We start from the raw sequence: 27,731 nt of genomic DNA, 5'->3' as shown, positions 1-27,731 counted from the left end.
TTTTGAAAATTACAGCTTAAGTTTGCATTTTAAGTTATAAAAATTGTTCGTTACACATGTCTGGTGTTTTCGCAGTAAAAAAAACAAAAAACAAACCTCATCTAGAAAAAAAAAATAGTAAATGAGTTGATTTATGCAGATGATTTTATCTTAGTGTTCTGGCTAAGATAGGCATAGCTTATCTTTTTAATGTTAAGTGGGAAAAGGACTTTATCCCAGCCAATGTAGACAACATATGTTGTTTTCATATGCTTGACTACAGTATTACTATCCCAAATAAAATTGGTATGCATGACATTTTGTTCCGTGTGTTGATGATGTACCACCACTCTCCATCTGTCTCTGCCTGCAGGATGAGAAGGCTGAGGGCTTCATCAGCCTCCCCGAGTTCAGAATAGACCGAGCCATAGAGTGCAGACGGAAATTGTGAGTGTCGCCAGAAATTACTAATCAAGCACATTTGCGCTCACCCACACGCCGGGAGCGCGCGCAAACCTTGTGCGCATACGCAAAAACGCTAATCAGTCCTTTTTCTCCCTGGACGACTGCAGTGCCTTCAAAGCCTGTCATCCGAAAATCAAGAGCTTCTTCTTCGCCACAGATTGTCTTGAGGAAATGAACAGGTGAGTTACTGCGAATGTGTAAGTCTCTCAATGTGTGTGTGTGTGTTTTTTCTTTCAATGTGGACAAACGTCAGAGACGGGGGACGTCACGTGTCCTTTAATGAATATTTTAATGGAGTAAATCAAGTTTACACAGGCAACAGCCCACCAACACAACGCTGAGCATGAATAAGGCATGAACTTGGCCCTCTTTTGTTAAATGCTCTTGTGTATATGTGTGTGTGTGTGTGGGGGTCATATGTGTGTTTGTGAGACTTAGATTGTAGAGATTTGTAGGAGTGCTATCTGATGAGCACTAATTATCCACACCTCTCCTCAATGACATGGGGAGATAATTGGGAGAGAGTAATTAATCAGCTATATTTGACTTCCATACTTCATCTGCAGAGTTCCTGCGTGAAACTGTTGTTTCGCACATTTTCTCGGGCGTTATGTGTGAAAAGGTGGGTGTTAGCGTTTTGCAGCACTTACAGTGAAGCTAAATTTAGATCCTGGTTCTTCGTGGTAGTTCTAAAAGGTTCCTGTTTCCCTCGGAAATTTCCATCCATCTACCTTCACCCCAAATATAGTTCAAGGTTGGAGGGCAGCTGGAGCCTATCCCAGCTGTCATGGGGTGAGAGGCCGGGTGCACCCTGGACAGGTGGCCAGCCTGTCGCAGGGCTAACACAGAGAGACACAGACAACTATTCACGCCCACATTCACACCTAATCAGGATTAAACTAACACTGAAAACTAGCAACGATAAAATCCCATCAATAGAAAATCTGTTTCCTAATAACACCGGACTGATTATCCCAAAGTATACATTAAACATAGTGTATATCATAATAAGGGTTAAATACAGCTTGGCACTACAGTTTTTATCAAGCAAGAGGAAAAATATTGAATTTTGAGGAACTATTTTTAGCTGAGGTTATAATATATAATAGGTTTATTTCTATAACATTGGGATCCTATACTATGTACAATAAATTGTGCAAAAATGACAGATGTAGCAAAAAAAATGATACAAATTACAACTCCTACATGCAAATTGATATTTAATTCAAGGATTATTTATTTGTCAGACGGTTCAATAAACAAAAAACTCTTTTTCTGGCAGTTATTTTATGGTTCAGGCTTTACACGGTTAAGCGGATAAAGTAAACAATCAGGTGAGTTATATAAAAACTGGCCACTCTTAAGCTGTCACGAGAGGGGAAATAAGCCATAAAGACCAAAAACATTTTATTTTGTACAGACTGTAAAGAATTTTATTTGTGCTGTAAAATTTTTAACATGGAACTTAATGAAGATTTATTTGCTTTAGGAGGACGTCTCAAGTGGCCATTCAAGTAACTGCATTTTTTTTTTTTTTCATTTTTCACCCCCGGAGGTTGCTTCTTGGTCTTTTCATTAAAAAAAAAAATGTAATGCACATGTCACTTCCTGTTGGAGGTGCTCCTTGCTGTAGAGCTCGACAGCTTTCCTGTTCTTGTAAAGTCGGGGACTCTATTCTTAGTCACGACTTTGTTATTAGGTGACTGTAGAGAGACGTGGGGTGAGCTGGGATCTGTATGGAGACAGACAGAAGGAAGTGTGGAGGCAGGACGGCATCTGAGACTCACTATTCAGAGCGAACGGTCCTTTCTCTCTCTTGTCTGTCTCTCTTTCTGCATCCGTCTCACTTATTATCTCAAAGCCGTTCTCCCCTCATTGGGCCAATAGAGTCAGTTAGACAGACATCAGCTGTTAAGAGAAACAACTTAAATTATTTAGAGGGAAAGTTTTTTTTATTCATCACTTACCATTTACCAAGTATAACCCAGCCTTCCTTCTCATCATCCTGTCTACACATATTCTCATCTATCCTGTGATGCCTTGCTTCACCTTATTTTTGTTAATCACCTTTAAATTTCCTTGTTTACTATAGGTGGATGAACCGGCTGGGGCTAGCTGCTATCGGATACACACCAGATGATAAGGTGCCTCGCCCCGATGAAGGTGAGATGGATTGACGAGACTAGAAACGATTCACTCTGACTTTTTTTTTTTTTTTTGCATGAATTACTGACATTGTTTTTGTGTGTGTGTGTGTGTGTGCGCATGTATTCATCTTCTTGCCAGATTACTGGAGCGAGAGTGATCAAGATGAGGTCGATGGCTCCATGACACTCAAACAGGAGGGACCCTCATCCCTCTGTGATACTTACCATCGCACACCATCAGTAAGTAACGCACTCAACTACACTCTGCATCTCCTTTGCAATGTTTCATTCTGATAGAATATTTTATTCTTAAAAGCCCCACAGTTTTCAGATCTGCATAGACCAGAGCTCTCAGCATTAATAAAACATCAGAGTGTGAGCCTAACGGGTTTTGTAAGCAGCCAAGACCATCGCTTCTCTGTGTTCGGCTGCCAGTACATGTACTCAATCTGACCTCTAGGTGGCGACATGGCCAGTGCTTATTACATCCAGTGGCACCAGTGTCATTAATATCTTAACTAAGCCACACAACACACACATCAGTCATTCTCGGAGTTACTCTTCTGCCATCTCATTGCTTTTTTACTCTCATCTGTTGGTCTCTTTCTGTCCTTCACACTTCCCTCTCCGTTCTTCTCCTGTCCTCTCTCCACCCTTGCACACCTTCTCCTTCTCCTCGTTTTGCGGGTCACTCTTTCCTTGTATCTGTGCTCGCCTATCACTCTTCACCCCTTTTATCTATCCCTGCTCACTTCTCTTACCCTTGCTCCGTTCAGGTTAACCTCCTTCACAGTTATGACCAGTTGCCCCGTTCAGTGAGCTCCATGAGCCTCATGCGCTCCACTCCATCCCCACTCCCTCCACCAATGAGTGCCTCCACCTCCCCCATTCCTCCACAGATGGTCTCTTCCACCTCCCCTCTCCCTCCACAGGTTAATTCTTCTAGCCCCTTCCCTGAGCCTAAGCACGGTCGACATTTCTCCAGCGAGTCCACACACTCCCACTCCTCAGCCGAGGACCAGCGTGGAGATGGGATGGGCATGGGCACGGGCACAGGGAGCACCAGTACCCACTCATCTGGCTGCCGCTCCTCCCATCGTGAACGCCGCTCCTGGCAGGACCTCATTGAGACGCCTCTGACCAGCGCAGGGCTGCACTTCCTCCAGACAGCGCCAGGGGAGAGTGAGTATGGCGGCTTAATGGGGAGCATGGCTGGAGAAATGGGATTCTACGGAGGGCTGGGCAGACAAGGCATGTCCCCAGAGAGACGCAGGCAGGCCACGCTGCCCGTACGGAGACACCACGCCGCAGAGAGGGACAGAGAACGGGACGGGCCCTTCCCTCTGGAGCGGGGGCCATACACACACAGCCACACGCACAGACGCTCCCACAAGCAGCGGAGCCAGAGTCTGCCCAGGAACAGAGACCCGATGCCAGGAAAGCTGTTACACACCTCTGCTCATATGGAGGAGAGGAGTGAAGATGAGGAGGCAGAGGAGCAGGCCGCAGATATGCTTGAGGGTGAGGAGGGTAAGAACGTTACAAGGCTCATATTTTTCTAGTGTTGTATCGGTTAGATGAAGGATGTAGATCATATATTTAATTTAAAATAATCACAAGGTAGCACTTAATAATACGGCCTGTGACTAAAGGGAGTAATTCCCCTAGAATTAAATGTGATTTCAATGTCGTGGTCATTTTGGGCTTTTAATGATTCCTTTAAACTGTTGTTGTTCCAGGGTGGAATGATTGTACAGCAAATATCAGTATGTATATATTTGGCCCTCATTGTATATTTTGAACCTTGCGTGGATTACAGAAAATCCAAATAAATTCAAACTTGTGCACCCAGTTCTTGTTTTTTTTTAAGTCATTAAAGATGTACGCTGTACAATCGTAGCATCCTGGGAAAAGAACAGCTCAAAGAAATCATTAAAAGCCCAGAATAACCACGACGTTCATGCCCACAATGAGTGGATGTCAACTTCTGACCACAACTGCACACAAGTGTCCAACTCCATTTGCCAGCATTTATACCTGTGCGAGCTGCGCTGATGTCATGTGTAGTTACATTTCTAGGGAGGTGCATATTAGTCTATGGCGTAGGGTTTTTTTAAAGGGTTTGCAGTTACATCATACCTATGGCATAGGCTTAACACAAAAGCATAAATCCACTGTACACCTCCACAAAAGATTCACACTCCAAAAGAGAAACTCAGTCTTCAGTGGTTTCATGTTTTATTTGTATTAAGGAGTTAAAAGTAATAAAAGAGGCTCTATGAAAAGTGAAAGATTCCCGGTTTGATCCCAGGAGGAGACACAAATCCCTATGGGATTCCATCAAGAAGTGCATCTGGTGGAAAAAATCTGCTAAATCAAACATGTGGAGCTACCTGCTGTGGTGACCCCTTGTGAATAAAGGAGCAGCTGAAAGTAGCTTTAGTCAAAGTCCAGATGATAGGGCCAGGTGTTAGAGCATTTTGCTTTTTGTTCCTTAAGCTGTTTTTACACATGCACTGCAGCCCTGAACTTTTTGGGGAACTTCCTAGGATAAAGCACGTTGTGCCGACATGCGAATAATACAGCTAATATTCCAGTGCATTCAGTGCTAGACAGGCCTCTTGCCTAAACCCCACTGAGTATTTCTAGTATTGTGAATGCACCTGAAATGGTGTTTTAAAAAAAAAAAAACATTTCAAGAAACTGGAATCAAAATAAAAACTAGACTTTCTTGTAAAAAATGAAAACAAGAATGCCCCCGAGGAGCATGGGACAACAGGCAACTTTGTTTGGTAGTTTTTCTCTAACTGTCAGGTGTACACGATCGGTCTGACTCTCGCTGCTTGTCTGCTCAGATCTGCGGGAGCTGAGAGTGGAGAGCAGAGAGAGGAGAGTGTCAGAGGGGAGGGAGCGGAGAGTGTCAGAGTGCCGCGAGCCCGAGCCACTAGATGGGCTAGAGCAGTTGTATCGGGCCCTGGAGCAAGCCAACGTGACGGCCTTAGGAGACCCTAGACCATGTAGCAGGCAGGAGCTCCGACGCTGCTTCACCCAGAGAGCCAGGGACCCCCTGCTCAACGACAGGCTGCACCGGGTCCGAGCACTCCGTAGCACCTTGAAGGTAGCGCCGACAATTTCTGTCTCAAACGCAACAACGATTTGTTTTGTTTTTTTATGTATGTACACACACAGATAAAAAAAGGTGTGAGGATTTCATGCGGTCACTTCTTTCTCCCACAGGCCAAAGAGTCGGAACTAGCAGTAATCTGTTCCCTCCTGGAGGACCCTGGCCTGTGCTCCCAGACCTTCAGAGAATGGAAGCAGTGGCACAGCGAGCTCTACTCAGACATCTGCCAGCTCAGCCCCGGCACCAACGGCCAGGACGACCTCTCCCCGCTGGCCGCCCCTCTCATGACCCACACACACTCCTTCATCGAGACACACGTGTGAGAAAGAGATGAGAAGCAAAGACTGAACTGATGCACACACACACACACACACACACATACACACACACACACACACAGGATCACAGAGCTTTACATTAGCCGACCCCTCTCTCCTGGTCACGACTCTGAGCATGCACTCACACAAACACACACACATACATGCACACACATTGTAAGATGTGTAAATATCATAGAGGGAACCGTCTGAGACCTGCGCGTATGAACTTTTGATAATCCCAAGGACCCCACAGGGTGCCTATTGCATGCCTGAACAGAAAGCATTAATCTTCCTTTGTCTATGGATCTCAGCATAAATGCCACACGCTTGTCAAGCAAAACGGGAAAAAAGGAGACTTTTTAACACATTTGTTCCTTTGTATTCTCTTGGGTTTCTTTTTTTTTCTATTTTGCTTTATTTTAGGGGTAAGGGGGAGCTATGTAGCAGCAATACAGAGGAAAACCCTTTTCACCACAGCACTGTACTTTTGTACTGATGAACTTTGCACCCAGAGCCACCAGTTCTCCCCCTTTCTCTCTCTCTCTCTCTCTCTCTCTTTTTTTTTTTTCTTTTCGAGTTACAGGGACCTCACTGTTATTTCAGCCTGATCTCACGGGACAGTGTGGGGAAAGTAAGGGCAGCAACTTCGGTGTAAGACTGTGAGAGGTAGCCAGCGATGTTGGTTTATCCGTTCCAAAAGCGAGCATTGAGAAGCCTTTTGCGCCGGCAGGATGCGCACTATTTCAAACTGTGAAGTGTGAAGTGTTCAGAAATCCCCCAGTTTCATCTGCGGAAGGAGGCTCCTCTGAAAGAGTACAGTTCTGTTTGCATCCTCTCTTCCTCTTGTTTCTCTCCATCACCTTCTCTTTTCTTAATTACTTCTCTCTCTAGTCCTCAAAGACTTGTGTATATGTGTATACTGCTGTGTATACTGATGTAAATGTTTGCGTTCCACTACCACTGTGATAGGCTTCTAGAGGTAGCGGAGGGAAGACGGAGAGGATGTATTTGTGTGGGTGCAAAACAACTTTTTTTTTTTTTTTTTGGTTTGTTTTTTCTTGTTGTTTTTTTCCTTAAACAGTGAATGCAAGAGCTAGAGAGTTCTTTTCAGTCACTCACTACAACGAATGCACTTTCTATATCTCTATATCTCATCGGCTGCATCACAGGGTCTACGTGTCATCGGCCTCATTACCATTGCTGTTCGAATATCAGGTAAAAGCATTTGCCGTCTCATTTTCTAAAGATTTGTGTACAGTCTACAAATATATTTAAACATAGAAAAAATATATAAAATCTATTTACGTTTTGTGTCATAGATATAATGTAAAGTATGATGTATTCTATGCCAAGGTTCTGCAGTGTCCCCCTCTTCACTCTGTAGATGCAGGGTGTTTAGCAGTTGAACAAATAGGAGGTGAACGACAACAGCCGCCGTCACTGACAGCTGATTGACAGTCTTTACTGGTTTACATCACGGCTGACCATTCTCTGGGTGGTGTGTTGCATGAGAAAAAAGGCCTGGGGCTGATTTGAATGGACAGGGCAAAATACTGTGGATCATTTGTGTTCCTTTTTTTTTTTTTTTTCTCCTCTTCTTCTTCTTGTTCCTTCTCACGATTGCCTGTAGCGCATGATTCATGCAAAGGTACGGTTGAAAGGTGACTTTGTATTCATGTGGTTATAGGTTTCGAGTCTTTTTTTTCTCTCCATTCAACAGCATTTGAAGACACATACTGTACCGTAACAATTAAAGGAGGCGTTTTTTTTTTAAGTAATTCACATCCTCCTTTGACATCCAAACAGGAGGTTTCAATTTGATGTTTGGTTTACTTAGAAGACTTGACACGTGCCCCCAAAAGCTTCTGACACCTCACCCGAGAGACATCACTGCAGTTGCTTCCAAAATGAAAGCTAATTTGACATTCCCTCCAAGCATACAGTTGATATCATAACCTCTGCACTAAATGGTCTGTGATGTCTGTGAAACTTGGATGAATCATTTTCATCCGCAATATCAGGCCAAGGACTCAACGGTGCCCCCTAGTGTCGAGGACTCTGAGAGACGTGTAGCACCTGCTGCATCCAGCACTGTCTTTACTTAATTCTTCATTTTTTACTGTTGTTCTTGTGCGGGTTTTTTTTTTTTATCATGTCACACTGTAGTGAAATATCAAACATACCCCAGAGATATAGCTTATGTCTTTTTTTCCTTTTGTTTAGTTTTTTTAATGATTCATTTGAGAGTAACACAAAGAAACTCAATGATGCAAGCACTTTCCCTGTGCCTCCCAATCCTCTCTTTGGCAACGAAGGACTGACTATACCGGTGTTTCCACACACACACACACACACACACACACACACACACACACACACACACACACACACACACACGCACACACGCAGCTGTAGAAGAGTTACAATACAGTTTTAGTCTGCAGACCTCTCTCTGTTTGTCATCTGTAGTGTTGGTCTTCTTTCTCCAACCGCTGCTCCGCCGAGCAGGTGACATACTGTAGATTAAGGAGTTCTGAGAGTTTTCATTTGTAGGCACTGACTGTGTTATTCCTCCCAAATCTTTGTGTGTGTAAACCTGCAGAAACAGGCCGAAAAGGGAGATTCCACTGTGTGTTCTTTCAGGGGTGTACACCTCATGGTACATTGCACAGGTGTGTAAGATGTAAGTTGCACTGCGACATTAAAAAAAGGAACATATTGCTCTTTTTCAAGGATAATATTAGCTTACTGTTATTCTGTACATTAAACTGACTAAAGATGATATTAAAGAAGAAAGAAAATGACATTTATTCTTCCTAAAGTAGCCTTTTTTGGTTTCATATATATGAATATATATTACAAAAAATACAGATTGTAAACCTAAGTTGTTAAACTTTGACTTCAATAAACTGAATCCTCTGCACTATGAGCTATGTCCGGTTAATGCGTACCTTTTCTCTGATTTATTGAAATAGTTTTGCTGCGTCTTCTAATTAGTAACAGTTTCAAGTTAAGCTTGGGTTTAATTTCCATTACCAGGAAGCTGTGTAATATGCTATGCTCCAAATATCCAGAAATTGTTTTTGAGCACAAGGAATAAGCAACCCATGGCATCCATGCATCTTATCTTTTCCATCCTTGGTCCATAGTCCGCTTGTAGCATCCCTGCTACCCTAACAGGTTTGAGCAGGCTTTAGTTGCCTGCAGGATAACAGTCCAGGGGGAGAGCAAAAGAAAGATACAGCTGAAATGCATCAGATAGCTATCAGCTACTGTCTGACGACTTTTCTAGACTCACTCGTTCCTATCAAATCCAGTACAGCATGTGCACCTGTAGTATGCTGTTGGAGAACTTTGTGTATGTAGGCTGATTTTTGATTGAACACAACTACATCTACATGTCCTTTAGAAGACATGATCACAAATATAAGTGTGCAAATTTTCTTATACATATTCACTTCATTAGAAATCCCTGGGGCTTCTGGTGCACCACAAGTACTGGCGCCCCAGGGTTGATGCTGGCAATGTCTCAGCAACATAAACAACAACTCATTTACATGTGAAACCACATGCAGGACTTGAAATATTAGCAAAAAACAAAATCTCTTATCTTACTTTTTAATTACACGCATGCAAATTTACAAAACAAAGGTCACCTGCTCGCACAGTGTGAGAGCACTGCGTGAACATACCTGATGACTGGGACCGCACAGCCAAACTGTAATCCCCCCGTCAGTCCATTAGGTGGCAGTAGCCGACCGCGATTTTGGGGGGCCGGTCGGGGCTGTCAGCTCACAGAAGAAGGCGGGGGAGAACGCTGTCATGGCGGCCAAGGTGAATCCCTCACATTTTCTCTTCGGCAAAGTTTTTAGTGTTTCTAATAATGAATTTTCAATGAAAGAAGAGGTCCTGTGTTGGTGTCAAGTGTACCGGAGCCGCTAATGCTAGCTTGTACCGGTTGTCACCTCTCGGGCGTTATTATGCTGCACGACAGTAACGTTGCTAACTATGTGTACCGTGTTAGCCTCACTGAATGACTCCTAAAAACATACAGCGAGGACAGTTTGAGCAGATGTTGCATGTTAAATCCCTCCTGAGCGTGTGTGCGACAGCTGTCAGACCTCAGTAGTTGTCAGCCCTGAGACACATTAAGCTACAATGCAAACACAGCCGGTAGAGGTAACGCTAGCGTTAACAGCAGTTAGCATAACTAGTTGCAAGCAGTCTCTACACATAAACGAATGGACCCCACAGATGACAGCTCAACCTGCAGCTGCAGCATTAGAAGCTGCACATAAGGGGGTGCACTCCCTATGTATACTGAAAACTTCATGAATGTAGTGCACATAAATATTAGACACTGGGAAGGTGGTGCTTGAGCGCTTTTGTGTTACTTTGTAATATATGGTGGTGTTATTGTTAATTGTTCCACTGAAAGTCCACATGAGCACTACACTATGGTATAACTTTTTCCTTGATAGGTGGTAATGGTGGCCGTCCCGACTGTGCTGGGAATAGCCTCCATCCGTGTGTACACTGTGAAGGAAGCGCCCACTGATGGGCTGGTTACTCGAGAAAGGGTATGTATGTATGCATGACTTGTATGGGAAATTGTCATTCATAATAACACACTAACTCTGCCTCCCTCTCCCCAGCTCAATGTCTACACCCCACTGCCGCAGTCTAACCAGGCTACGTTTGTCCCTGAGAGCCCAGGGGTCTTTGAGAGTGGAGTGACTACAGCCAGAGAGAGCGTGCTACCATTTGTCAAGGCTGTAAAGGTATGCACGTTTTGCTTTGTGTATCTCTTAAGCTGCACATTGGAAAAAAAAAATCAAATTCACAGTCACTGCACTCTGCAGAGTTAACGCATGCTTTCACATCCTCTTCTGCACTTTTAATGTAAATGGAAAAGCCTGTATGTAATGGAAATGTGAATTCATATTTAAAAGAATGACAGCTAAATACAGTGAAAAACTCTTATCTTGCACCTGCAAGTTTAGTTGGCAAACTGTTGTTTTTGCTCCTCGTGTCTGTGGTTACTGAGCACGATCGCATATGCTGCAAGAGCTCAGTGCAGGAACGGTTCTCGCAAGTTTAGGAGTGAGACAGGAAGCTGTGTTCATGCAGGTTAACTTCACAATTATGAGGTTTGCTGCAAAAAGATTTGACAGTTTGATACTGTGGAAGGGTGTGTGTGTGTGTGGGACTTAGCACTTACTCACATGTATCCATTTCAGTATTGCCTAGACAGTCGTGTTCTTGATGATCTTTTGTAGTGGTTTTAGTTTTGTTCTTTGTTCTCTGTAGGGTGCGTGTATCTCTGTGAAAAGGGGAAGTGTAGATCTGTACCATGCTGGAGAGGGTGAGTAAACAGCAGGCATACAACAGTCTTAGTTATATTGCACCTCCCTGAGGAAAAAAAAAAAATCTTGCAGTGCTTACAAAGTGCCAAGATATGAAATAGATGGTTCCATTTCAGTCTTTTCCCCTAAAGTTATGATTTTGACTGAGGAGGTTTCTCAACACAATCGCTGTTTCACTTTTAAGGCTTCTCCTGCTATTCTCAATGTGAACAATACTTTAAATTTTTTTTATAGAATTCAGGAAGCTGAAAATATATTTGTCAGCATCTTGACCTCTGTTATCCACTCCTCAGATGTATTCTATTACTTGAAAGACCCTCCTCCGGGTTTTCTACCCAGATTTGGCACCATCACCATGGCTGGCCTGCTAGGCATGTTCTTGGCACGGAAAGGTAACATGACCCTCAATCACTACATCACAAACAGTTTAGGCCTTCAAGGAACAACGTTTTAAACACTTTTTCACCTTAAATAAAAGAAAACATTTGAAAGTGTGTTGGTCAGCATGTGGGGCACACGGGCCGATTTGACCTGGACCATTAAAACCATTGCACCTTACTGTAATGATCATAGTCTGTGTATGTATGTCTGTTTTCAAACTCTGCCTAGACAAATAGAAGAATAAATATATGTATTTATTCATTTTTCAGTGAGCAGCTGTTTTTGCCGTCTGACTATATACAATGATATAATGAAGATCAAAGGAATAACATGATAAATTAACATGTCTTAATACTTGAGCAACACAGACATGGCAAAAACATTTTTTTGCTAGTAATCTTACAAATAAATAAACAAATAAATGAATAAATAACCCAAAGTGAGTGTACGAAGTATGTGGTACAGCCTGTCTGAGGGCCGCTCTTGCTTGCGCTGTTGTTGATTCGTCAGTAACCCACGGAGAAGTTCTAACCTACAAAGAGCTGAAGTCAAACCGAGTTTTAAAACAATGAAAAGTGTCCACTGTAGCCACTGTCTGCACTTTTAATGCTGTATTTTTTTGAGCTTTTTAAAGTTTTTTTTTTTTTTCGCGGTTCTCCCGTTCCCAGTATCAGTTCCTTCCCTATTAGGCTTGTCAACCAATCAGAATTCAACAGGCACATACATCATCTGCTTCCAGCGATGTTCAGTTAGGATTTTGGAGGACTGTACAGGAGTGTTTCTGTGGTGGGTGAAAACCTCTCTCTCACCCCACCCCCACCCGAATGGAAACGTGTATGCAGATGGACACCATAAATTACTCTTCAGTGTGTCCACAAAACCACTAAATGATCACATGATAAGTGTTTTGGAACTCAACAACGGCAGTGTTGAGTAGCACTCGACTCCTGTTCTGTCACTGTGTCACAGTAGCATTTATTAAGGACAGTTCTCACTTTGAAAGAACATCCAGTGGGCTCGACACTTTGACCAGCAGGTTCTGACCTCTGGGCAGCTTGTTTTGTTAATAGTCACAGATTATTAAGATGTGATATCTGTCTATAATGATCACAGGACTTTGCTTTCTTTCTTAGGCGACCATTAAATATTTTGCTTTGTGTTACTGAAGATAGGAAAAAAAAATATGAAGTCATTTCAGAAAGGCAAGAACAAGAGTTTTATGTTACCTTAGTGTCTCAGAAGAGAGTGTTTCATCTCACAACCGCACAGGAAACAATGCATTATACCTTCAGTTTGTCTTTAAATGCTGAACATTTTTAGAATTTCTTCTCACTTTTCCTGCCACAGCGTATATGAATGTGCATACAGATATTCCATGTTTAATAAACATGCAAATCTGGTTTACCCCAGTATCTAAAAAGTTACACACATGCTACAGATCTATTTATGTGCATTTAACCTCAGCGTGACCCATTCTCTCTGTGATCAGGATTCAGAGACCACAGCCGCTGAAGTTACATACCTATAATTGATTGTCTAGAGTTGCAAGAAAGTTGTAACCACATTAAAAACAATAAGTTTCTGTTTCAGTTTTCTCATCACTCCTTGTTATTGTTTTACCCTCTTTCTTCCTACCACCTTAGAGAGTCATTTAAAGTGCATTAAAATGTTAATATCTTTAAGTTAACCTATGTGTTGTGTTTCTCTGAATATGCAGCACACTGTGTGTACATGACCTTTCTGAATATAGCAGTTCAGTAGCTGGCCTCCAGGACTTAACCTCTGCCCACTTGTATTGATCGCTGTCCTGCTATGCACGATTTTATTTCAGGCTCTCGTTTCAAGAGGTTAGCCATTCCGCTGGGCCTGATGAGTGCAGGAGCATCAGTGTGCTACCCTGCACAAGCAGTGGCAGTGTTAAAGGTAACACTGCTTCTTCGAGCATGGATATCTTGTTAATTTGCATTATAAATGTTTATTTCTAGTGTTGTGTTTTGTCCACCCAAGGTGACGGGGAAGAAGGTTTACGCTGCAGGGCAGTGGAGCCGTGCTGCAGCGTCTTCACTGCTCGCCTCCAAGGAACCGGTTGCCAAAGAGACTGCAGGTTCACAGCCACAGGTTAACGGACTTTTAAGCAAACATTATCTCTGCTTGTTTTTAAATAGAAAGAACTATGAAGATGTTTTACTGTGTGACTAAAACCTAAACAGCAGTTAAACCCATAGAACTTGCTTTCCACTCAGTGCCTTCCCCTTCTCTACATGTATTACTTTCTCAGAAAAAAAAAATCCCTTCTGTCTCGTAAACAGGTTAAATTCAATTTCCTTTCCTAGCACATTGCCTTTCATCATGGTTTGTTACTGGAATTTACTCTTTGCACCTCACACATGATTTACACATTTTGTGAGAGTACAAATCTGAAACATTAGGTCTTAAATATTCAAGATTCAAAATTGAAAATTTTCATTGTGCACTATTACATTTTTTTAAGTTTTGTAACCTGTATGTTTTTTTTAGTCAGCTACAGTACCAAATCCAGAGTCTCCAGTGGCTGAAGAAATCTCCCAGCCCAGTTCCACTGCAGACACCACAGCCCAGAGCTCTACAGTCTCAGACACAGAGGTGAAATCAGCTGATCCTATCTCTGATGAGCCCATTGTCGCTGTCATAACAGAGGAAGAGTCATCCGTAACAACCAGAGAAATATCCCCCAACCAGGCCCCCACAGAGACCAGCACAGGTATTATCAGTATTGATCCCTGTCTTCTTGTTTCTCTGTCTCCATCTCTTCATTTCACACACAATCACACAAAGACTTGTGTTGACAGTGGTGGCTTAATTCCCACTCTTTCCGGCTCCGTTGGCAAATTCTCTGTTAGTAGAAAAAGTATCCGCACCTCCATCCATGGAACTGCCAGCCCCCGTTGAAGGTGAAGAAGCCTCAGATAGAAAACAAGCCTCGGGGGATGTATCCTCGGACACGAGCCCATCCAAGCCTGCGAGCGCAGAACCCGAAACAGCAGAGGCTGTTCCAGTCGAGTCGGCTTCTTTCTCTGAAGTAACATCTGCTCCAAAGGCCTCAGATGAGCCAGCAGGTACCAAAGATTTTTCACGTCAGAGAGCAGAAGGTTAAATAGAGGTGAAAAATAAGGATCTCATACTTAAACACAGTACATCAAGTACTTACCGCTGATGCCCATGTAATGTAACGTACAGCAGAGTGCAGTGATGTACAAATCACTGCACAGCTCTTTCTCTACACTTAATGCGTGCTGCAAACTTTTGCATTTAGATTTCTCTAAAGTGTCACTTGTTGAATTAGCTGATTCAGATAGCCAGCTACAAGTTCCTGCTGTGGATGAGACACCAGCCACAGCACTCACACCATCACCACCTCTCAACAGCCCGCTGCAAAAATCTGTTAATGGTTGTACTGTTAACACTTGCTGCACATGTATTACTGCACTCGTTTGGGAGTTTACATATGTTCAGTAGACATGCAGAAGCACAAACAAATGTCCCCTTAAAAAATCCTCAGTGACCTGAAAACGTAGTGAAGAGCCTCGACTTCCTGACGCTCACACACTAGACCTCTTCTGAGAATTATGTGGTTACCAGAATGCGAGCACTTACTCATTTTGGGGCTTGTGTTCTACGAAGTTGTTGTTATTATTGTTATGTTATATATTTCTGGTCTTAGGACAGTTTAGCTCTTAACATCTCATCTTTCAGCACAGCTTATGTCGCCTTTTGGAGAATTTCTCTGTACAGCGTTTGACTTTATTGAGGCTTGACTCACTCACTCTCCACAAAGTGATGTCAAAGAACAGAGATCAGTCTGATGTAACAGAACTTGTAGCACTCAGTATGGGGAATATGCATTTTAAAAAGAATTGCAGTTGCAAAGGCTGCAGTTACAGTCGACCCAGTCTGCCTTTAAGTTGAACAGAAAGCCAGTTTTACCAAGAAGTGATATCATATTGCATAATACTATTTTCTCCAGTAAAATCATAGTAAGAGGATCTGTGTTTTTGCCTAGAAAATACATTTCCTGTTGTACGTTGCTGCAGATGTCTTCGACAAGGTAGCACCCGGAGCAACTTTGAAATGCTTGAAGGATGTAACATATTTATCGTCCCAGTAGGGCTGGTTGGGAGATGAGATGTGGGTTAAATTCGTTAGTATTTTACCAGCTATGTTTTGGAGGTCAGGTATATAAGAGCCAGTCCACTTTCCATAAACACTCGGTTAGCAGTTCATAGGAATTTTCACATCTTTGTACCATATTGTTCAAAAGATTCTTATGTTACCAAATTATTATGATCTAATGTCAGAATTGGAAAAGATTAAACACACAGTTTAGATTATTTGCACTTTTCTGGATCACCTGGAATCTGGGTAATTTTCTTTTAGGGAGAAATGTCCTGTTTTTCTGTGTTTGGGTGTTGTACTAATATTTCTGTGCTTTGCATTTCTCTTGCCGCCCTGCAGAGGGCTCCAGTTTCAAGCCTGACCCTTCTCTCATGGACTTCGGCCAATCCAGCCCCGAGGATGAAGACCTGTACAGCACGCGAAGCTGAGACACCGCTGCCAGCCGCAGGAGAAGCCTCATTCCCACACACTGCCATCTCATATTTCATTCTAATTGACAAATGCTCTGTCATTACGCGTTGTAAATAGGCCATTTTGCAAGCAATCGCAGATAGAAAGACTTTAATCAACATTTCCATTCTCATTTCGTCTGCCCACATCAGTTGTTTCCACAGAAAACATCCCAGTTCATTTGCATTACAGCAGCGAGGCAGTGAATTTGGGCACACATAACTGAATCAGCTTGCGTGGGACAGAAAACTGGAAAAAAATTGAAAAAAAAACCACCCACTACGATTTACTACTACAAGCTTTTACATCCCAAATGGCAGATTGTGAAATTTTTTTTTCAGTGTCATTTGACAAATACCGCCTTTTGTGCTACAACTTTCACAGTCGCGAATGCAGGTTGCTTTTATTTATTGTAATTTATCCCAGTGCGTCAGTGAACTGAAAAATCTGCACATGTGCTGGTGATGATTACAAGATGGACAAGTGCTGTTTCGCTTTGCAACACGGGAAATTGTCTTCACTCGTTAACTATGGAACTCAGAATAAATTTATATTTTTCATGAATTCATGTTGGGTCTTGTCTGCTACTGATTACGGCAGTTTTAGTCATCATGTAATGAGCAGCTAAGCTAAGCATGAGCACTCATCTGCACCATGTGAAGCAAGAATTTTCTTTTAAAGGGGACCGTTACACCGGCCCCCTCTCTCTAAAGGCAGATGCTCCACATAGTGAGAGAACCGCAGACGTTTCACACTGATTATTTGCCACTGAGAAACAACAACTTGTGAAGTCTGTTTGGCAAAACATGGATGACACTCACAAGTCTGTTTAAAATTACACAGTAGGTCACATTTATCACCTGCTAATCCTACATCAAAAGTGGTGCAAAACAACAGATGCCCAGAATTTACTTAATAGCTCGTTAATAAGCTTTGTTACAATCTCTAATACTCTGGTGGTGTATGGCAAAATCTGTGGTAGAGATATTATCCCATTAACCTGGAATTAAAACTGTATAATAAAATATATATAATTTTAGTCATGCAGATTCAGTACTGGTATATTAAACAACTCTGATCCAAACTGGAACATCTTAGAAGTGGACTGTCAAAAACTTTTCTGCATTTTATTGATCGTGTTTGTGATCTGATTTTGGTGATCCTTGACTTTTCCTCTAGTGCCATCATGAATTTTATATGGGCCTTTTTTTCCAGTTAAAATATCGAAATAACTAAAGGTCAGACTGGCACAGAGGTTCCTGGTAACTATCCAGCTGTTTTCTTCCACCTATCCAATTCAGGGTCACGGGGAGGCTGGAAACTATACCGGTGGGTGGAGAGACAGGGTCCATCCTGGACAGGTCACCAGCCTATTGCAGGGCTAATGCATAGATAACTATTCATTCACATTCACACCTAGATAGTGGGAGGAAGCCCCAGGAGAACATGCAAACTCAGAAAGGCCCTGGCCGGCTGGCAGATTCAAACTGGGGACTTTGTCGCTGTGAGGCGACGGTGCTACCCACAGGTGGCATCCAAAAAGGAGAATTGTTCTGGTTTTGGTGTTCTAGCAATCCACGTCTGCCTGCACCAGCTTTTTTTTTTTTTTTTTTTTTTTTTGCTTGTTTTGCAGAATGTTTCAACAGACACAAAACTGTCATCACACCTTCACATTTTCCGGGTGGTGTGCACATATCACGCAAGTAGTTTGTGTTCTTGATAACCATCAGTATGTTGACATATGAAACGTACAATTCATTCACACCTACTCAAATGATGAGCGCCTTCACGATCTGACTTTTCATCCTGTGCTGCTTTCAGGTCACAAGTTAATTTTATTTTTAATATGTGAGGGCTTACATGTGCTAACGTAAGCATTAACGGTTCCACTGGTGTGGCTCTTACAATCAGCCACTTAATCGAAAGTAGCGAGTCAGACACTGGGTTAAAGCTGCTTCAAGTAATTGAAAAAGTAATCCCTACTGCCTGTGATTTACTGAAACAAAAAGTTAGATTTTTTTAACCCCCCAATGTTTCAATAAAAATGTAAGTGCAGCATACGAGCAATTATTATTCATAGACATGATTATGCTGAGCACAGTTTGAACAGCAAGTGTGTATTAATGCCTCTTGTTCTCTGCAAAGTGATTTTTTTTTTTTTGTGTGTGTGTAGCTCGAGAATATTAACAACCAGACAGGGGCCAGCATCACAAATTAATAAATAGTCTCCTGGCCAGCAGCTGTACAAACTGCAGGCTGCCCCCACCCCACCCACCCACTCAGATCACGATGCTTTGTGCTTTCTCTCTACATGGCTGAGACCTTTGTTTTCAGCACTCACTATGTTTTATATTCACTTTAGTGTTTTTATTGTTTGGGTACTGACGCACCCTGAGGTACTGTATGTTTTTAATTATTGATTTGGTTGCTCTGCTATAGGTTTTACTGTTGGAAGAAAATGCTGAAAAGAGGTGGATAACATGTGCAGATACCTTCTTCAGAGGAGTGAAATTTTGCAGTGTTTATTTGTATTATTATTCACCGTTAGATAGTTGAGTGTTTATTTGCAGTATATATAACTATTATTGGTCATTGAAGTGCTGATTTTTGCATATTTAGGTTTTAAATCCTGTCTCTTTGTTTCTAGTCCTGCAGAAAGTTGTTTCATTCAGTCGTGGGTATGCTGGGGATGATGTGGTTTTATGTTTGATGTTATGTTTCATTTCTCACAGGCAGAATACTCCCAGCGCTCCATTAGGGGATGGTTTGCTTCTCCGGCTGTGATACGGCTGCTTCTGCCCCTTCTTCCTTTCCTCCCTTTGTCAGAGTTCCAGTAACTGCCGTTATTGGCAGATAAGCCACACTGGCTGTTGTTCGCCTCCTCAGTGAAGCCCGTGCTTTAAATCACCTACGTTACATTTACGAAGCTGTCTTGGTGCCACATGCTTTTGCTTATTTCTGTGTTTGCACAGAGAGGTTGAGGTATCTGTTAGCATCTTTATAGCCCCTTTACGGCCCCTTAGAGGAACCAGAGCTAAACCTCTGGACCTCATAAACTCTGCACGAGTCTGTCCAGAGTCATGACCCTTTGGGATTCTCTGTGCATGTATGTGTGCAATTAACAACATCTCTGTACTTGCACGTTCTTCTTTTTGGAATATATCAAGAAAAACACGTGGGAACTCGACTTCGTGTGGCATCAAAGTAACAGCTTGTGCTGCTGTTTGAGTCACGGGAGTAAGAGACTTAGTGGCGGGGGAGACGTTAAAAAAAAAAAAAAAAAAAGAAACTGCCAAATGTTCAGATGGGGAAAGAGTTCCTCCAGAAACAGCTGTGTCGACCAGCAGCATTAATAAAAAAACATATGGAACATATTGATTCAGTTCAAAATAGAAGTGACCAGAAAGAGTGGGAATGCTGGAAATCTGTGAAATCTCTTCTTCTCACAGCTTGTTATGAAGGATGGACATCTTGTTGCCATAAGCTGTGGGCCAGTGTTAGACTCCCCCCCACAAGATGTGACTAAGTATAGCTTCATCTGGTTTCCCTCAAGAGTCCCCTTCACATATAGGGTCCCCTTCCTTGCAGTATCCCACACAAACAGCGGCTACAGTCGTGTTCTGAGAACGAATATGAAGCCTGGACTCTGGCATGCAGGCCAGAGTGCTCTCAGAGTTTGTCTTTTTCTTTGACCAGCAGAGAGGAAGTAGGGGGGGACCAACCCTGACCTGTCACCTTTAAATCCCATGAGCTGGATTTTCCACAGAGGACTTTATGGGGGTTATGGTTTGTGGTGGTTATCTTCTCAGGGTCTGGTCAGTGAGGGACACCCCCACCAGCAAATAAACACGTAGCACATTTATCAGCAAAAGCTATAAACACAAGAGTCGTGGAAGCCGTATATGTTTACTGATACACAACTTCCTCCTCTGATTATGCAGTCCAGCATGTGTTCACAGTGCATGTTTTTCCTGTTAGTGTGGATTAAATCAGATGGCAGCAGTTTAGTCCGTTCAAGAGAAACAAACTGAATGTTTTTGCAGGCTGCTATCAGCGGTAATTTTTTCTCCCCTTTACAGCCATTAATATCTGACAAACTACGCTAGCAGAATAATGATAATAAAGAATTAATTGTCATGCTTTTAATCCAGAAAAAAAATTAACTGTGAGAATATAATTAGATGGGAGAGTGATGTCCAGCAAAGGGTTGTGATGTGAGCTGAGGTTTGATGCTCTCTGCTCTGTTGCGCTCCTTAGCTGGTGCCTGTACAGACACACAAACATGGCCCGTGGTCTCCCACACATGCTCAGACTCACTCAGCCATATCAACGCATGATTTGGAATTTTTCACTCTGCCTTGTTTTGCATGCAATCACTGCTTTGAAAAGTGAATTCACCTTGAGCGCTGCAGGCCACCTTGATTGATTGTGTGGCGATAGGATATCATGTGACTGCCTTTCCAGTTGTTGACAAAGGTCAAAGAAAACATTCTGCGATAAAGAAATTAAGTGAAAGTAAGCATGCGTGTGCTGGTGACAGAGCAAGACAATCATTTTATCTGTAAAAATTTTCAGCGTAATAGCACAGAACTCTGGGCACTATGCATGTGCAGTGTCTGTGGTCCACCTTCTTGATGTGTATTTTTGGGGGAGGAATTTTGGACAATAATTGAGCTGAAAACTGCACACAACAATCTGCAGTAATAAACTGTTAATACGCATTTAATAAAAATCTAAATGTCTGCACAGTTTGCTTGGAGTATGAAGCTTAAGTGCATCATTTTCTTCATTTTTATTTGAATATTTATGATTTCCATGACATAAAAAGTGTTTTTAGTTTTGTTACAGTTTCCTAATACCCTCCGTCCTCTACTCCTCTATCCTTCCCACCACCTTTGGGGCAACCTTCATTTTCCCCCTCTCTCTCTCTTCACTTCCATCAGCCTCCATCACATCGTCTTGCTGACTGTCTGCTGCGCCGACAGACCCGCTCCAAGAATGAAGTGTGCAGGATTGAAATTAGCCTCTTAACCTGCTTACAGCCTCATGGTGTTTTCAATCTGTTTAGTGCTGAGGCACATCAGAGGTCAGACCAGTTACATCATAATAACTGTGCAAAATGTAATTATCGTTATAACCGTAAAGGTTTAAACAAGTTTTCAAACAAATTTGTGTTTATGATGCTCTAACACTATAATTACAGTACCTTGGTTGTCTAATAGCAGTACGCACCAGATTAAATTGGGTTTATGATATGTGCAATGACATGACATACTGTCTAACAGCTATTTTCTGTTCCTTTGATGTTAGTACATACACAGCTTACACAGCAGTCTAATGGTCTTGCAGACATAGATGATTTAGTAATACAGAAAATGTTTGTGAGTGTACACAAGTACGTTGGTGTGCTGCCTGGCAGCGTTTCACTAGAAGTAGCAAAAGCTAGATAAGCTCATGCATTGCCATGTACAGCTGTGGTCAAAAGTTGGCATACACTCATCCTCGGCATGAAGACTTTGAACTTTTAATGATTTCTTTGAAATGTTCTTTTTCCAGGGTGGAGGGATTGTACAACACACATCTTCAGTGACTTTAGAAAACAAGAATTGGGTGCACAAGTTTTAAATTATTTTGGATTTTCTCTAAGCCACACTGGGTCAAAAGTATACTGTACATACATGCTTAAATATATACATACACCCACACTAATATTTGGTTAAATGTCCCTTAGCAAGTTGCAACTCTACCAGATGCTTTTGGTAGCCATCAACAAGCTTCTGGCATAATTCTGGATATTTGACCACTCTTCTTTCATTTAAATTGATTGGTTTCCTGGTACAGACAAGACCTTTAATCATAGTCCACAAATTTTCAATCGGGTTGAGGTCGAGCCTTTGGGAAGGTCATTCTAGAAGCTTAATGTTAGCCTGCTTTATGTCATGTTATGGGATGCTGCTGGAGTCTCTTTCTTTTTTTTTTTTTTTTTTTTTTTAAGCCTGTCATGTCTGGTAGATCTTGCAAGCAGAACTGTGATCTGAATGCGTTGTTGTGCCAAACATATTTGCTATTTCAAGATGAGCTCTATAGGTTCTCAATAGGCTCTTCTTGTTGATGTTTTAACCCTTTATTTTATTTATCTGAGTTATTTTTCCACATACTATGTAACAGCCAGAGCTGACAGGCTGAAGAAGAGGAAAATAAAGAGAAGAAAAAGGGAGAGAGAAAGGGAGCAAAAAAAAAAAGGGGAAAGAGCACAAGTCTATTAATCAGATACTTCATCACTTTAACATATAAAAAAATACTATCAATACTTGCAAAAATAAATTTGTGTGTGAAAAACAAAACTAACAAAGCATGTTACGCACACCAACAATTTTGTTGAGTTGTGATTGAGTGGGCGTTTGTGTCTGTGTCATGTTTGTGTCTGTGTCATGGAACGTACTTACCAATGAGGGCAAAACGCTGCAGCTCCACCCATCAGAAGCCAGAGGCAGGTACGGAAAGCACCCGGAACCCCAGGCCACCAGCAGCCCACCAAGGGCCAGGAAGACCCCCGGCCACTCAGTCCAAAGACAACCGCACACCTACCCCAGCAGACGGGAGAGGGTGGTCTCAGACGGAGCCCCCCCAGTCGAGGAGCGAGGGCTCCAGGGAACCCAAGGCGATGAGAAGCCAGCCCCCCCCCAGCGGCCAGCCCCCTGCACTGGCCGGCGGCAGGGCTCCCGGGCCCACGGCACCCAAGGACCGCCCGACCCTCCACAGAGCCCCCCCCCACGCCGAAGAAGCCAACGCAGCCCCGCACCGCACCCCCAAGGGGGGCAGGCCAGCACCCACGCCAGAACACCCAGCCCCACCCAGGAACCCCGAGGCACCCCCATCCCAGGGGGGTAGGGGGGAGGAGGCAACCAGCAAGGAGCGGCCAGGAGGCAAGGCACAATGCCCAGACCCAGGTCCAGCCATACATACAAACACACCCAGACACCCGTGTACACATTTATACACAGATACTCATACATGCCCATACATACTTACCCACACACAGATATGCCATACATACACATTCACTCACCCACCCATACTCTGGAGTCTCTTTCTACTGAGCTGTTTTCCTGCAGGCATGATCTTCCCCTGGTGGGTGGAGTTTGGGTTTCCCGTTCCCGTTTCAGTCACATGTACCTGTTCGTCATTCACCTCATCAGCTCTAGTGTTTAAGGACCAGTGGTTCCATCCAGTCTCCACCAGATAGTTTGCCTCCTTCAGTGGTAATCGGGCCGACCTTAGGTCTCCCATCGCTTTTCCTTGTCTTGTACTCACCTGTTTCTCCCTCTTTCCAGGAAACCTCATCGGCTGAAGAGCACTCATATAACCATCTCCAGTGCTGCCACTTGTCTCCCTGATTTCTGTATTACCAGCTCTGGACTCCCTGGTTCTGCTTATGGGTCAGTTTAGCTACTGGCTAATGAGCCATGACACTTTATCCGTTCCAGAGTTTTGATGTGTTTGGGCTCACTGTTTGTAAGAACACCCAGTTGTGTCCAAATTTCTAAGTTCATTTGAGGTGAAGTTGAGGATTTTGGAGGTAGTCCTTCATTATTCTGACCACTTCTAACCGCTACTAGTACCACTGGCAGCAAAAAAAGCCTCAGATGCTACTGCCACCGTGCTTGATAACTGGTACTGGTACCGGTGTTCTTAATCTTTCTCCAAACATACCTCTTGTCATTGTGGTCAAATAGCGCAATCTTTGCCTCATCTGTCCATGTGGGCATTTGCAAATCATTTTGGAGAAGGGGTTTCTTTCTTGGTCAGCACTCTCAGTCCATCCATCCATCCATCCATCCATCCATCGTCTTCCACTTATCCTTTTCAGGGTCACAGGGGGCTGGAGCCTGTCCCAGCTGTCATAGGGTGAGAGGTGAGGGACACCCTGTACAGGTTACCAGCCAGCAGGGCTAACACAGAGAGACAGACAACCATTCACGCTCACATTCACACCTATGGGCAATTTAGAATAACAAATTAACCTAACTGCACTAACTGCATGTCTTTGGACTGTGGGAGGAAACCGAAACACCGGAGAACATGCAAACTCCACGCTCTCCCCCTCACTCTCAGTGCATGGCGATATAAAACTTGCTTCACTGTGGACAGTGACACTGGTGTTGGAGTGGTTTCCAGTTCATGGCAGGCTTGGTGGTTCCTGGGTTCTTCCTAAACATCCTCACCTGTTTCTTTTCATCTGAGGGTCAATTTGGATATTCTTGGTGAAGTGGTGGCACATCAGAATAACTTGTACTTGCGTACAGTTGTTTAAATTGATGAGCTTGGAATCTGCAGTTGTTTAGAAATGGCTCCATTGAGCTTCTGGAATGGCCTTCCCAAAAGCCCGGACCTCAACCCTATTGAAACTTTGTGGAATGTACTTAAAAGCTGGGTCTGTGTCAGGAAACCAACCAATTTAAATCAACTCTAGCAATTCTGCCAAGAATGATCAAATATCCATCTACAATTATACCAGAAGCTTGATGCCTACTGAAAGCATCTGACTGAGGTGTGACTTGCTAAGAGACATTTAACCAAAAATTAGCGGGGGTGTATGTATAATTTTGAGCCTGTATGTGTATTTTGGACCAAAAGAAATTCAAACTCATGCACCCAGTCCATGTTTTTTTAAAGTCATTACAGATGTATGCTGTACATTCACCCTGGAAAAAGAACATTTCAAAGGAATCATTAAAAGCCCAAATTTACCAACACATTCATGCATATGATGAATGGATGGAAACTTCTTACCACAGCTGTTTTTTCTAAAGTAAGAAGTGGTGCCACTGTGGTTTTTTAAAATGCTATTTCATCAGCTTAGTCAAAAATGCCCCATTTACCTTTGGGCACACTGTTTGAGAACCACTGAAGCAAATATAGAATAAATGTTTATGCTACTTGATGTTATTGTTGCTGAGCTTTCAGTTTAAACTGTTGTCAATACAAATGATTGTTTGGAATAGCTTTTACTTACCACTATATGAGCCCAGTCTGTGTCACATCATTTGTATGGGGTGAAAATGGCATAAGAGTCAAAAGTCTGTGCAAAAGTCTTAAGCCTCAAAAGAACCAACTTTAAATTGTATCTTTAGGCACTTTGTTACTACAGTAGCAGCTGGTCTCAGAAGCATATGATTTGCTCCCATTTCTTTAGCTGAATCTATGAAAAAGACCAAATATAACACAATTTGACAGGCATAAAATTGTATTTTTTACACCAACAAGGTGATTCCCAAAATCATATTAACTGAAAACTTTGCATATCTTGGCATGCTGTCCAGTGTGTCCTTCAAAAAGTGAAGAACAAATAAAGAGGTGGTAGGCCTAAAAAAACCAAAAAAACAAAAAACCAGACATGATTTTCAGATACGGTTCGTCTGCTGCAGCAGAACCGTATCTGAAAATCATGTCCTTAAGAAACAGGAAGAAATTACACAAGAACTGAACTGGAAATCAGGGACAACAGGTCCTTACATCTTTTGCCTTTTAGACCAACCTCCCTCAGCTGCCCCTCACAAAATTAAGGTTTGAGGATCAGGTGGGTGGGGCTTCTGCATTCACAGTTATGGCCTGAGATAATCATATTAAGGATACTGGCTGTCACTGACAATATGAGCGCCTAGCAGTGTAACTCTATACACATATGACAGAAAGTAAGAAAAAGCACAACAGGTTCCCTTTAAATGTTGTAGTTATTTGGTACTTTAATCTCTGAGTGCATAAACTAAGTCTAGTAGAGTAAAGAGGACAGGATGTTCTGTAGAGATGTAGGGATTTGCATACCACTGTATCACAGAGAAACTGCTGAGTGACACATAGTTCTGTTTTTCTCTGTCATGTGTTATTTCTATCGGGCAGCATGACACCATATATCACTGTTTTTATTTTGGCTTCGGTCTATGTGTGTGTGTTTGTGTGTGCATTCCTATCTCTGTGAGGACTGTTGATTTAAAGTTTTAGATCTTTGGAGCAAAAGTGATCTTTGAGACTGATGCCTTAAAGGGTCATATGTCATATACGTCTTGGATTTTAAGGTTCCTCTCACGGGGCTTGGGAATGCATCATTTTCTGTGAGGGTCCTCATGAAGATATAATGTCTGCGCGAGTGTGAAACAACTGCGCATACCCAGCATGCCAGTGAAAGAACGCTGCATGACAAAGTTTCCGTTCTGGAAAGCAAAAAACTCTTCCATTTTAATAGTTCTGCAAGTTGCAGCACGTCCCCAGTTTCTCATATCCTGCAAACACGCCGCAACGAGCCTCGTCACTCGCGGCCTTCAAAATCTTCTGCTTTCTGTCTCGCCTTCATCCTTCAGCCTCACTGTCAGCTTTCCCACGGCCATTAGAACACATCGCGTCCTGATAGATACTCAATGGAGCACAGTGCGCACACATGTAAACAGATTCGCGCTCGCTGGCGTCAGTGAGCGCACGCCAGGCTGAGTGCATCTAGATCTACGCGTACTGAAGCATAGGTGCAAGCACGCACGCGCAGGCAGTGATTCGTGCTCGCACTGTTGATCAAAGGAGCTGTGATGTAATCAGTCTCAGAGCTTTGCACGCATCCCTCATTAACTTTCACCAGAGGCCTTAATGAAAAACCACTGGAAGGAATCTCCGCTTTCTCTCCTTCCTTTCCCTCCTCTTTTCCCTCCCTTCTGCCTTCTCATCTTCTTCTTCACTCCCTGCAGTTCCTGCTCATCTTCTTCCTCATTCATCTTCCATACGGTGCCCTCCCCCACCCCTCCTGCCTCTCCCAAATTTCTCTCTGGCCCAGTAGACAGAGTAAATATTTCCCATGGCTTATCTGACCGCCAGCAGGACGAATATGACACAAAGTGCGAGGCGCTGCTAATTAACACACACTCTCTGTTTCTGGGTTCAGAGGCCCCATCGGGGGCAGTTAGGGCTATGAGTTTGACACATTGAATCTACGACACGTGGCTGTGTGTCTGCAGTCACTGGAGACAAAGTTTTACTCCAACATACATCTTGACTTGATTTTGTTAGTTCTGGTTGAAGTTCCTGGAGGGAGGTGTGCTTGTGTGTGTGTGAGAGTGTGTGTGTGTGTGTGTGTGTGTGTGTGTGTGTGTGTGTGTGTGTGTGTGTGTGTGTGTTGGGGAGGGGGGGGGGTTCAAAAGAAAGGATAGACTGGGGGGAAAAAAAGAGAGTTCATTTCTTTCTGTTCTTCTCTCTCTTTGCAGGCTGGCTTATGTCCAGGTACAGTCCAGCCCCTTGGTAATGATGAAGGTATGTGACGTGTAGCAACTTCCATGTTGTGCAATCATCAAGAGACTCCCGGGAC

General features: G+C 43.0%; 2 protein-coding genes across 4 annotated transcripts in view; both read left to right on the top strand.

Annotated features, from left to right (window-relative positions):
* Positions 1 to 8,880, top strand: part of LOC115787289 (connector enhancer of kinase suppressor of ras 2) — a 63,229-nt gene extending 54,349 nt beyond the window's left edge. Inside the window, exons 18-24 of one of the 2 annotated variants that reach the window (XM_030739917.1) lie at positions 353 to 426; positions 552 to 623; positions 2,537 to 2,607; positions 2,731 to 2,831; positions 3,368 to 4,121; positions 5,447 to 5,709; positions 5,829 to 8,880. In XM_030739917.1, coding sequence (XP_030595777.1) covers positions 353 to 426; positions 552 to 623; positions 2,537 to 2,607; positions 2,731 to 2,831; positions 3,368 to 4,121; positions 5,447 to 5,709; positions 5,829 to 6,038 — 1,545 coding nt within the window. In that variant the 3' untranslated portion in view covers positions 6,039 to 8,880. The remainder of the gene's footprint in view (positions 1 to 352; positions 427 to 551; positions 624 to 2,536; positions 2,608 to 2,730; positions 2,832 to 3,367; positions 4,122 to 5,446; positions 5,710 to 5,828) is intronic. The other variant, XM_030739918.1, reaches the window with a different exon arrangement.
* An 890-nt stretch (positions 8,881 to 9,770) lies between these two features.
* On the top strand, positions 9,771 to 16,948 carry apool (apolipoprotein O-like). 2 transcript variants are annotated; one of them, XM_030739323.1, is made up of 10 exons: positions 9,771 to 9,869; positions 10,517 to 10,615; positions 10,691 to 10,816; positions 11,346 to 11,400; positions 11,695 to 11,793; positions 13,614 to 13,705; positions 13,790 to 13,900; positions 14,300 to 14,522; positions 14,665 to 14,877; positions 16,274 to 16,948. In XM_030739323.1, exons 1-10 carry the CDS (start codon positions 9,858 to 9,860, stop codon positions 16,360 to 16,362), a joined length of 1,119 nt encoding a protein of 372 aa, XP_030595183.1. In that variant the 5' UTR covers positions 9,771 to 9,857; the 3' UTR covers positions 16,363 to 16,948. The 2 variants fall into 2 exon arrangements, with proteins under 2 accessions (XP_030595183.1, XP_030595182.1); XM_030739322.1 differs by having other exon boundaries at positions 14,662 to 14,877.
* Positions 16,949 to 27,731: the final 10,783 nt, after the last annotated feature.

This window comes from Archocentrus centrarchus, chromosome 10 (assembly GCF_007364275.1).
Source record: "Archocentrus centrarchus isolate MPI-CPG fArcCen1 chromosome 10, fArcCen1, whole genome shotgun sequence".
NCBI classification, from domain to species: Eukaryota; Metazoa; Chordata; class Actinopteri; order Cichliformes; family Cichlidae; genus Archocentrus; species Archocentrus centrarchus.
The sequence above is the reverse complement of the archived record's forward strand: the minus strand, read 5'-3'. Positions and strand labels throughout refer to the sequence as shown.

Coding starts and splice junctions, on each gene's coding strand:
- apool (XM_030739322.1), top strand. Junction 13,706..13,789: donor AAGCAGTGGCAGTGTTAAAG/GTAACACTGCTT, acceptor TGTCCACCCAAG/GTGACGGGGAAGAAGGTTTA. Junction 14,523..14,661: donor CCCCACAGAGACCAGCACAG/GTATTATCAGTA, acceptor ATTCTCTGTTAG/TAGAAAAAGTATCCGCACCT.